Here is a 12,883-nt window from a genome sequence, read left to right as displayed (position 1 = left end):
CTTCCGTCTCTTTGCCCTGCTCCAACGCACCGCGTGGAGAAGGCTCTTCACTCCTTGGATCTTGTCAGAGCCCTCAGGAAGTATGTGTCCAGGATGGCGTCTTTTCGACAGACGGATGCTCTGTTGGTGCTCCTGGCGGGACACCCGAAGGGACTGGCCGCCTCTAAGTCGTCAATCACCAGATGGATTCGGTCGACTATTCAGGAGGCTTACCGCGTCAGAGGCAAGCCTATCCCTGCGGGCCTCAGGGCACACTCCACTCGGTCGGTGGGTACTTCCTGGGCCATTCGGAATCAAGCGTCTGCAGAGCAGGTTTGCAAAGCTGCGACCTGGTCTAGCCTGCACACCTTTTCAAACCATTACAATGTCCATACTTAGGCATCTTCAGATGCAATCCTGGGTAGGCGTATTCTGCAGGCAGCGGTAGCGCACCTGTAGTCAGCAGGTGCCATAAGTTTACACTGTTGGGTTGTTATTCCCTGTTATGGCTGGCAATCAGGCAACACAGCGTGCAGTAATCAGCGCACATACAGAGATCTGGCAATAACCAAAAACAATAGGACGAGCTCTGAGACGTGGAATCTCTGTAGACTGCAGTACCTGATCTATCCTCACACAACTATAAGCAGCAGTGGATTGCGCCTAACAACTACCTATACAACTCGGCACTGCCTGAGGAGCTGACTAGCCTGAAGATAGAAATACAAGCCTGACTTACCTCAGAGAAATACCCCAAAGGAATAGGCAGCCCCCCACATATAATGACTGTTAGCAAGATGAAAAGACAAACGTAGGAATGAAATAGATTCAGCAAAGTGAGGCCCGATATTCTAGACAGAGCGAGGATAGCAAAGAGAACTATGCAGTCTACAAAAAACCCTAAAACGAAAACCACGCAAAGGGGCAAAAAGACCCACCGTGCCGAACTAACAGCACGGCGGTGCACCCCTCTGCTTCTCAGAGCTTCCAGCAAAAGACAATAGCAAGCTGGACAGATAAAAACAGAAAACAAACTAGAAGCACTTATCTAGCAGAGCAGCAGGCCCAAGGAAAGATGCAGTAGCTCAGATCCAACACTGGAACATTGACAAGGAGCAAGGAAGACAGACTCAGGTGGAGCTAAATAGCAAGGCAGCCAACGAGCTCACCAAAACACCTGAGGGAGGAAGCCCAGAGACTGCAATACCACTTGTGACCACAGAAGTGAACTCAGCCACAGAATTCACAACAGTACCCCCCCCTTGAGGAGGGGTCACCGAACCCTCACCAGAACCCCCAGGCCGACCAGGATGAGCCACATGAAAGGCACGAACAAGATCTGGGGCATGGACATCAGAGGCAAAAACCCAGGAATTATCTTCCTGAGCATAACCCTTCCATTTGACCAGATACTGGAGTTTCCGTCTAGAGACACGAGAATCCAAAATCTTCTCCACAATATACTCCAATTCCCCCTCCACCAAAACAGGGGCAGGAGGCTCCACAGATGGAACCATAGGTGCCACGTATCTCCTCAACAACGACCTATGGAATACATTATGTATGGAAAAGGAGTCTGGGAGGGTCAGACGAAAAGACACCGGATTGAGAATCTCAGAAATCCTATACGGACCAATAAAACGAGGTTTAAATTTAGGAGAGGAAACCTTCATAGGAATATGACGAGAAGATAACCAAACCAAATCCCCAACACGAAGTCGGGGTCCCACACGGCGTCTGCGATTAGCGAAAAGCTGAGCCTTCTCCTGGGACAAGGTCAAATTGTCCACTACCTGAGTCCAGATCTGCTGCAACCTGTCCACCACAGAATCCACACCAGGACAGTCCGAAGACTCAACCTGTCCTGAAGAGAAACGAGGATGGAACCCAGAATTGCAGAAAAATGGAGAGACCAAGGTAGCCGAGCTGGCCCGATTATTAAGGGCGAACTCAGCCAACGGCAAAAATGACACCCAATCATCCTGGTCAGCGGAAACAAAACATCTCAGATATGTTTCCAAGGTCTGATTGGTTCGTTCGGTCTGGCCATTAGTCTGAGGATGGAAGGCCGAGGAGAAAGATAGGTCAATGCCCATCCTACCACAAAAGGCTCGCCAGAACCTCGAGACAAACTGGGAACCTCTGTCAGAAACAATATTCTCAGGAATGCCATGTAAACGAACCACATGCTGGAAGAACAAAGGCACCAAATCAGAGGAGGAAGGCAATTTAACCAAGGGCACCAGATGGACCATTTTAGAAAAGCGATCACAGACCACCCAAATGACCGACATTTTTTGAGAAACGGGAAGGTCAGAAATGAAATCCATCGAAATATGTGTCCAAGGCCTCTTCGGGACCGGCAAGGGCAAAAGCAACCCACTGGCACGTGAACAGCAGGGCTTAGCCCTAGCACAAATTCCACAGGACTGCACAAAAGCACGCACATCCCGTGACAGAGATGGCCACCAGAAGGATCTAGCAACCAACTCCCTGGTACCAAAGATTCCTGGATGACCGGCCAGCACCGAACAATGAAGTTCAGAGATAACTTTACTAGTCCACCTATCAGGGACGAACAGTTTCTCGGCCGGACAACGATCAGGTTTATTAGCCTGAAATTTCTGCAACACTCTCCGCAAATCAGGGGAGATGGCAGACACAATGACTCCTTCCTTGAGGATACTCGCCGGCTCAGATAACCCCGGAGAGTCGGGCACAAAACTCCTAGACAGAGCATCCGCCTTCACATTTTTAGAGCCCGGAAGGTATGAAATCACAAAATCAAAACGAGCAAAAAATAACGACCAACGGGCCTGTCTAGGATTCAAGCGCTTGGCAGACTCGAGATAAGTCAAGTTCTTATGATCAGTCAATACCACCACGCGATGCTTAGCACCCTCAAGCCAATGACGCCACTCCTCGAATGCCCACTTCATGGCCAGCAACTCTCGGTTGCCCACATCATAATTACGCTCAGCAGCAGAAAATTTCCTGGAAAAGAAAGCACATGGTTTGAACACTGAGCAACCAGAACCTCTCTGTGACAAAACCGCCCCTGCACCAATCTCAGAAGCATCAACCTCGACCTGGAACGGAAGAGAAACATCAGGTTGACACAACACAGGGGCACAGCAAAAACGACGCTTCAACTCCTGAAAAGCTTCCACGGCAGCAGAAGACCAATTAACCAAATCAGCACCCTTCTTGGTCAAATCGGTCAATGGTCTGGCAATGCTAGAAAAATTACAGATGAAGCGACGATAAAAATTAGCAAAGCCCAGGAATTTCTGCAGACTTTTTAGAGATGTCGGCTGAGTCCAATCCTGGATGGCCTGAACCTTAACCGGATCCATCTCGATAGTAGAAGGGGAAAAGATGAACCCCAAAAATGAAACTTTCTGCACACCGAAGAGACACTTTGATCCCTTCACGAACAAGGAATTAGCACGCAGTACCTGGAAAACCATTCTGACTTGCTTCACATGAGACTCCCAATCATCTGAGAAGATCAAAATGTCATCCAAGTAAACAATCAAGAATTTATCCAGATACTCACGGAAAATGTCATGCATAAAAGACTGAAAAACAGATGGAGCATTGGCAAGTCCGAACGGCATCACCAGATACTCAAAATGACCCTCGGGCGTATTAAATGCCGTTTTCCATTCATCTCCCTGCCTGATTCTCACCAGATTATACGCACCACGAAGATCAATCTTAGTAAACCAACTAGCCCCCTTAATCCGAGCAAACAAGTCAGAAATCAATGGCAAGGGATACTGAAACTTAACAGTGATCTTATTAAGAAGGCGGTAATCAATACACGGTCTTAGCGAACCATCCTTCTTGGCTACAAAAAAGAACCCTGCTCCCAATGGTGACGACGATGGGCGAATATGTCCCTTCTCCAGGGACTCCTTCACATAACTGCGCATAGCGGTGTGTTCAGGTACGGACAAATTAAATAAACGACCCTTAGGGAATTTACTACCAGGAATCAAATCGATAGCACAATCACAATTCCTATGCGGAGGTAGGGCATCAGACTTGGACTCTTCAAATACATCCTGAAAGTCCGACAAGAACTCTGGGATGTCAGAAGGAATGGATGACGAAATAGACAAAAATGGAACATCACCATGTACTCCCTGACAACCCCAGCTGGTTACCGACATAGAGTTCCAATCCAATACTGGATTATGGGTTTGTAGCCATGGCAACCCCAACACGACCACATCATGCAAATTATGCAGTACCAGAAAGCGAATAACTTCCTGATGTGCAGGAGCCATGCACATGGTCAGCTGGGACCAGTACTGAGGCTTATTCTTGGCCAAAGGTGTAGCATCAATTCCTCTCAACGGAATAGGACACCGCAAAGGCTCCAAGAAAAATCCACAACGTTTAGCATAATCCAAATCCATCAGATTCAGGGCAGCGCCTGAATCCACAAACGCCATGACAGAATACGATGACAAAGAGCACATTAAGGTAATGGACAAAAGGAATTTGGACTGTACAGTACCAATAACGGCAGAGCTATCGAACCGCCTAGTGCGTTTAGGACAATTAGAAATAGCATGAGTAGAATCACCACAATAGAAACACAGTCTGTTCAGACGTCTGTGTTCTTGCCGTTCTACTTTAGTCATAGTCCTGTCGCACTGCATAGGCTCAGGTTTACTCTCAGGCAGTACCGCCAGATGGTGCACAGATTTACGCTCGCGCAAGCGACGACCGATCTGAATGGCCAAGGACATAGACTCATTCAAACCAGCAGGCATAGGAAATCCCACCATTACATCCTTAAGAGCTTCAGAGAGACCCTTTCTGAACAAAGCCGCTAGTGCAGATTCATTCCACAGAGTGAGTACTGACCATTTCCTAAATTTCTGACAATATACTTCTATATCATCCTGACCCTGGCATAAAGCCAGCAGATTTTGCTCAGCCTGATCCACTGAATTAGGCTCATCGTAAAGCAATCCGAGTGCCAGGAAAAATGCATCAACATTACTCAATGCAGAATCTCCTGGTGCAAGAGAAAACGCCCAGTCCTGTGGGTCGCCGCGCAAAAAAGAAATAATAATCAAAACCTGTTGAATAGGATTACCAGAAGAATGAGGTTTCAAGGCCAAAAGTAGCTTACAATTATTTCTGAAGCTCAGGAACTTAGTTCTGTCACCAAAAAACAAATCAGGAATCGGAATTCTTGGTTCTAGCATCGATTTCTGATCAATAGTATCTTGAATCTTTTGTACATTTACAACGAGATTATCCATTGAGGAGCACAGAGCCTGAATATCCATGTCCACAGCTGTGTCCTGAAGCACTCTAATGTCTAGGGGAAAAAAAAGACTGAAGACAGAGCTAAGAAAAAAAAATGATGTCAGGATTTCTTTTTTCCCTCTATTGGGAATCATTGGTGTGGCTCCTTGTACTGTTATGGCTGGCAATCGGGCAACACAGCGTGCAGTAATCAGCGCACATACAGAGATCTGGCAATAACCAAAAACAATAGGACGAGCTCTGAGACGTGGAATCTCTGTAGACTGCAGTACCTGATCTATCCTCACACAACTATAAGCAGCAGTGGATTGCGCCTAACAACTACCTATGCAACTCGGCACTGCCTGAGGAGCTGACTAGCCTGAAGATAGAAATACAAGCCTGACTTACCTCAGAGAAATACCCCAAAGGAATAGGCAGCCCCCCACATATAATGACTGTTAGCAAGATGAAAAGACAAACGTAGGAATGAAATAGATTCAGCAAAGTGAGGCCCGATATTCTAGACAGAGCGAGGATAGCAAAGAGAACTATGCAGTCTACAAAAACCCTAAAACGAAAACCACGCAAAGGGGCAAAAAGACCCACCGTGCCGAACTAACAGCACGGCGGTGCACCCCTCTGCTTCTCAGAGCTTCCAGCAAAAGACAATAGCAAGCTGGACAGAAAAAAACAGAAAACAAACTAGAAGCACTTATCTAGCAGAGCAGCAGGCCCAAGGAAAGATGCAGTAGCTCAGATCCAACACTGGAACATTGACAAGGAGCAAGGAAGACAGACTCAGGTGGAGCTAAATAGCAAGGCAGCCAACGAGCTCACCAAAACACCTGAGGGAGGAAGCCCAGAGACTGCAATACCACTTGTGACCACAGAAGTGAACTCAGCCACAGAATTCACAACAATTCCCCACCCAGGGACTGCTTTTGGACGTCACGCGGTCCTGTGTCCGCCAATGTGGCGATGGAGAAATAGGGATTTTTGTGTACTCACCGTAAAATCCTTTTCTCCAAGCCACTCATTGGGGGGACACAGCACCCACCCTTGTTTGGCTTGTTGCCTATGATAAATGTTCTAGTCTGACATGTTGTTTCTATGGTTAAGAGTTTTTTTTTTTGTTAATCTACTGCTTTGCTACGAACTGGTATTATCCAGAGCCAGTGGGCGGTGTATACTGCAGAGGAGGAGCTAAACTTTTTTTGTATTTACTTAGTGTCAGCCTCCTAGAGACAGCAGCATACACCCACGATCCTGTGTCCCCCAATGAGTGGCTCGGAGAAATGGATTTTACGGTGAGTACACAAAAATTCCTTTTTTTTTTTCCCCCTGCAAAATTATAGGCATAATGCATTACATCCTAGTACACTGGGGCCAGTGACATGTCATAAACCCATACAGATGAATATCTAAGCAAAACATCACATAAGACCCTCACCCACAGGCCGCCCCGAAGCACGAGAATCTCATTAACTGAAAACTGGAAATACAGATTAAGCAACAACCACAAGACAGATTTCATCAACCGAGGTATCATTTTAACTCTATCTGTAATAATGTATCACAGAAAACTGCAGTATAGCTAGAATAAACTTTTAGATAAATACACCATTTCCTTACTCTATTTCCAAATGTCTTCTGATAACTTACATTTCTGTGAAAATGTGTTTGCCTCCTTCTTGACTTCCTATTCTTTTGCATCCATAGTCAAACACAAAATGCAGTTTTTAAATGAAGGTCTTTATTGCTACGAGAAAAATAACACCAAACCTACCGGACCCTATGTGAAAAAGTGATTGGCCTCCACCACCCCCCACTTAAACCACAGGTAATTTGTTTTATCTGATAAAAAATTTATCACATCTTTGGGAAGCTGAGTTCAAGTTCCCTAGCCACACCCAGGCCAGATTATTGTCACCCCGGTTCTCAATCAAGAAATCGCTTAAATAGGACCTACCTGACAAAGTGAAGTAGACCAAAACATCCTCAAAAGCTAGACATTATGCTGCAATCTAAAGAAATTCTGGAACAAATGAGAAACAAAGTAATTGAGGTGTATCAGTCTGGAAAAGGTTAACGCCATTTCTAAAGCTTTGGGACTCTAGCGAACCACAATGAAAGCCATTATTCACAAATGGCGAGAATATGGAACAGTGGTGACCCTTCCCAGTAGTGGCCACCCGGCCTACCAAAATTACCCCAAGAGCGCAACGACGACTCATTCAAGAGGTTACAAAAGGCCCCATAACAAGATCCAAAGAACTATAGGCCTCGCTTGCCTCAGTTAAGGTCAGTGTTCCTGACTCCACCATAAAAAAGACGAAAACCGCTACTAAGCAGTAAGAACATAAAGGCTCGTCTCAGTTTTGTCACAAAACATCTTGATGATCCCCAAAACTTTTCGGAGAATATTCTGTGGACTAACGAGACAAAAGTTGAACTTTTTGAAAGGTGTATGTGTCATTACATCTGACGTAGAAGTAACACAGCATTTCGGAAAAGGTAGTAGCTTGATGGTCTGGGGCTCTTTTGCTGCTTCAGAACCTGGAAGACCAGCTGTGGAAAATGGAACCATAAATTCTGTATTCTACCAAAAAATCCTGAAGGAGACTGTCTGGCCATCTGTTTGTCACTTCAACCGAAGCGCACTTGGGTTATGCAACAGAACAATGATCCAAACACACCAGCAAGTCCACCTCTGAATAGCTTAAGAAAAAACAAATTAAGACTTTTGGAGTGGCCTGGTCAAAGTCCTGACCTTAATCCGATTTTAGATGATGTAGCATGATCTTAAAATGGTGATTCATGCTTGGAAACCCTTCAACTTGGCTGAATTACATTAATTCTGCAAAGATGAGTGGGCCAAAATTCCTCCAGAGCGTTGTAAAAGACTCATTGCCAGTTATCACAAATGCATGATTGAAGTTGTTGCTGCTACCGGTGGCCCAAAAAGTTTTATTAGTTTTAAGGGGCAATCACTTTTTCACACAGGGCCCTGTAGGTTTTGATTTATTTTTCTCTTAATATTAAAGACCTTCATTTATAAACTGCATTTTGTTTTTACTTGTGTCTAATATTAACATTTAGTTTGGTGATCTGAAATCAGGAAGGGGGCAAACACTTTTTCACACAAAAGAAAAAAAAAAAAAGGGTGTTCCAGCTCCTTAAAATGTCGATTCTTTATTTTTCCATTAAAATCTTGATACAAACATATCCTTGCATAATTGTGAATGCTACAATGAGAGCTCTCATTTGCAATTATCACTCATCTTGGTCCCGATGAAGTTCCGAGCACCTGCATGGATCGGTGAGCTGGCTGCCGTCTAATTTATTAGCTGCAATAATCTCTTTTACTTTTTCACACATCTGCATTTTTAAAACTGAATAAAGGTATGTGCAGACGATTCGGAAGTGGCAGCACTTTCGACACCGCACATATTTCTGCGTCCAAAGCGATGCCGTCTATTGAATGCAGGTGAATCCGCATGTGTTCACTAAACTGTGCAGATTCACCACGTCCAATGCATTGCATGGGTGAAATTTTTCTTGGGGAAACTAGTGTCTCCGCAAGTGAAATTGATGTACTGCGGTCTGGAGAGACGCACCACATGTCATCCATTATGCTGTAACATCTGGCCCTTTCATGTTGGACGCTGTGCAAGTACTTACAACCTGCTGCATTTACTGATCATGTGCACATACCCTAATAGTATGTAATTTTTGTATTTATTGTAGGCAAATCCTACAGGGAACAATCAGCTGGAAGGCAACATTACAGTACCATCTGAAATCCTCGAAACTAGACTACATGAAATCAGTAATAAAGAGAGTCTCTCAGTTAAAAAGCAGCAGGTATTGTATATACTGCAAAAATACATACATCCTCACAATAGTCTGATTATTGATCACTTTATAAATAAGAAATTCTGTAACTTTGTAATATACACTACTGTATAATTTCTGTCTCAGGATTCTCAAGAAATGGAGATGTTAGTGTGCAGTCAGTGAAAGAGAACACACTTGTCTCCATTCAAAGGCAGAAAACCCCATACACAGCTGGGCCTGCTCTCATCTGAAAAGTGGATCCGATTGCATCTATTCTAGAACATGCTCTGTGAGCTAAACAGCCTGGATTCCAAAATAATGCATTGTAGTACATTATCAGTGAGATTAGTGCTGCTGCTGAACTTGGCTCACAGAGCATTGCACAGGCTGCATACTTCTCCGCCATATAAGGTCTGGGTACTTACCAGTTTGTAAGTGTGGTGAAATAGCAATTCAGCAATTGTTTTTTTTATTTACATCATTCATTTTGCAGTAAAATTGACCTAGAAATACAGTTCTCTAGATTAGTACGACTACGGCGATACCAAGCTTGCATAGTTTTTCTTATACAGAAAAAAATTTCAGAAATTTGTAAAGAGGGAAAAATTTGCTTGTGGCGCCTTTTTCAAGAGTTGTAATGTTTTCAGGATATGGAGCTAGCTGTGTGAAGGCTTGTTTTTTTAACTCTGAGCCGATGCTTTTGTTAATATCATTTTGGGGTAGATTCAATGATTTGATCGCCTTTTTATATTTCATTTTTGTGTGTGTTGTTGTGGCAGCCAAAATACTGCAATTCTATTTACCGATCGGATTAATTAATATTAGATTTTGATAGATCAGATTTTTTCAGAGCATAGCTTTGTCAAATATGTGCATGATTTTTTTTTTTTTTTTTTTTTTAATTCTGAACCCTGAGCCTGTTTTCACCTTCCTGATCAGTCCAAATTTCACAGTTCTGACCACTGTCACTTTATTTGGCAATAACTCTGGAACGCTTCAACGGATTCGAGTAAATCATGAGAATGTGTTCTTGTGACGTATTGTACTTCACGGTAGTGGTAAAATTTGTTTTATATGCATTGCATTCATTTGTGAAAATTTTGCAATTTTAAAACTTTTAATTTTTATGCCCTTAAATCTTTTTGGTGTCACACAAAATAATTAATATTTTACCCTTCACCACGACAGCACCCTACTGGAGAGAGGGATCCGCCCCACAGGAACAGGAAACCTACAGAAAGATAAAAGGGGGCGGTCCGCCTCCCCTCCTCAGTTTAGGTTTCCTGTTCCTGCGGGAACTACAGGATTTTCGACTATGGAAAAATACCTGTGCAGTGTCTTGAACTGCAGGGGCTGCAGTCTGGAAGCCGTGTCGGGGGAGTTCCGTTTGACGGCTCCCTCCTCGTCTGGGGTAGTATTCAGATTGCCGGGTCCGGGGAAGGCCGCCCGGCATTATCTGCATTACGCAGCGGCGCTGGAGAAACCCTGGCCGACAGGAGTCGGGTAAGATGAAGGCAGCATTCCAATTGCGGTCCGGTACTAAAATCCCGGACCGCGCATGCGCTGACCACCATAAATCCATTTGCCCCGGAAGTAGACACTAAACTTCCGGGGCGTCCAGGCCGAGATCAGTGGCGGGGGAAGCGGGGGTTCGCGCATGCGCAGTGCCGCAATACACAGAGCTACACAAAAAGAAAAAGCGTGCACTACATAAATCAGTCAGCCACCTTAATTTGGCGATGCAAGATGTCATCCCCAGGTGCCATGGACCCTACAGCAGTAGACCCAGTACCCCCTCCAAGGATCGCTCCAGCAGGGGATCCTCAGTTACCGGTCGTAAAAGCGACGTGGTGGACAGATCCAGGACAGGACCTTGGCCTTCTGATCCGGTACTAATAGCTTCAGTGGGTGAGTTTTTAACTCTGCCTATTAAGCTGACGCCATCTCCCTTCTTTCTCTCTTTCTCCTTCTCTCGTTGTCTTATTCTGGTCAAATTAAAAAACAACATAAGTCTAAACATAAGGAATGAGCCTTATGTAGCCAGCCCCTGCAAGACTCATACCCTAAAAAGCTTTGCAAGGACTGTATAACGGAAACCACACAGGGAGCGACAGTGTCTATTACGGACTTACGCGCCATTATTAGAGAGGAGTTAAAAGCTATGTCCCAGGATAAACCACACAAAAGTAAATCTAAAATACCAACACCTTCGTCAGATTCCGATAGTGGCCAAGCAGTACTCTCTCAGAAGCCTCCCTATCCTCATCAGAAATCGAGGGACTTTCAGGTTTTCCCTTAATGTGGACAATTTAGTAAAGTCAAAAAGAGACACTATGGGGTGTGAGGAGGCAAAGGGCGCACAAACCACGCAGGACACAATGTTTGCGGGTTTAGCCGAGGGTAAAAGGAGATGTTTTCCAGTCATCCCGGCAGTTTAAAGCATTAATAAAAAGAGAGTGGGAGAAGCAGGATCAGAGAAGCTTCCTACCCTCTGCGTCAAACGAAAATACCCGTTTAGTGACGATCAGCTACTTACGTGGACCAAAATCCCTAAGGTTGACGCAGCCGTTGCCTCTACCTCTAAGCAGTCCACATTACCCATAGAAGATGCGGGACTACTTTCTGACCCTCTTGATCGCAAAGCTGAATTATCCCTTAAAAGGTCCTGGGAGGTAACTACAGGCATATTCAAACCAGCAGTAGCTAGCACTTGTACCGCCAGGTCAATGCTCATCTGGATTGACCAGTTAGACCAACAAATTGAAAATAAAATCTCAAGGGAAAAATTGCGGGCTGCTATCCCCTTAATACGAGGCGCAGCAGCCTTTATGGCAGATGCATCCGCAGATGCTCTCCGCTTGGCAGCAAGATCTGCAGGTCTCGTAAACAATGCCAGATGGGCGTTATGGATGAAAAGCTGGAAAAGGGGACACGCAGTCAAAATCTAAAATATGCGCAATCCCATGTGAGGGTGAGTTCCTCTTTGGTAAAACCTTAGATAAACTGTGCAGGAGGTGTGGGTTAAATCCGCGCTGCCTTAATGAAGTTCCAAGGATAATAAATTTAAAAGGTGGTTTATTCAACGCGTTTCAAGGTCAGTGCGACCTCTTCTTCAGGAAATTCCACATACAACATTGATGTATTTAGTATCGCCGCGTCCGTAACGACCCGACCTATAAAACTGTCCCACTAGTTAACCCCTTCAGTGAACACCGTAAAAAAAAAGTGAAATAACACGCAATCAAAAAGACAGATATAAATAACTATGGTACCGCTGAAAACATCATCTTGTCCCGCAAAAAAACAAGCCGCCATACAGCATCATCAGCGGAAAAATAAAAAAGTTATAGTCCTTAGAATAAAGCAATGCAAAAATAATAATTTTTTTCTATAAAATAGTTTTTATCATATAAAAGCGCCAAAACATAAAAAAAATGATTATAAATGAGGTATCGCTGTAAGGGTATGTTCACACGTTCAGGATTTCCATCCTTTTTTTTTCCTGACTGTTTTTTAAAAAACTGCAGCTCTTGGCAGAAAACGCAGGTCCTTTTTTTGGTCCTTTTTTGGTCCGTTTTTGATGCGTTTTTTGATGCGTTTTTTGATGCGTTTTTTTGATGCAGTTTTCTAGCCAGAGTCTGTGTGTTTTCTAGGAATTTTTTTAGGGTTAAAATGGCTGAAAATACCCTACCCCTAACCCTACCCCTAACCCTACCCCTAACCCTACCCCTAACCCTAACCCTACCCCTAACCCTACCCCTAACCCTAACCCTACCCCTAACCCTACCCCTAA

General features: G+C 44.4%; 1 protein-coding gene across 1 annotated transcript in view; it reads left to right on the top strand.

Annotated features, from left to right (window-relative positions):
• The window catches only part of LOC138649487 (uncharacterized), a 90,833-nt gene that overhangs the window by 25,550 nt on the left and 52,400 nt on the right, over positions 1 to 12,883 (top strand). The window contains exon 4 of the mRNA XM_069739964.1: positions 9,001 to 9,117. Within this exon, the coding sequence (XP_069596065.1) occupies positions 9,001 to 9,117 (117 nt within the window). The remainder of the gene's footprint in view (positions 1 to 9,000; positions 9,118 to 12,883) is intronic.

The sequence above is a fragment of the Ranitomeya imitator genome, chromosome 1 (assembly GCF_032444005.1).
Source record: "Ranitomeya imitator isolate aRanImi1 chromosome 1, aRanImi1.pri, whole genome shotgun sequence".
NCBI classification, from domain to species: Eukaryota; Metazoa; Chordata; class Amphibia; order Anura; family Dendrobatidae; genus Ranitomeya; species Ranitomeya imitator.
Note: the sequence above shows the minus strand (reverse complement) of the source record. Positions and strands in the feature narration are given on the sequence as shown.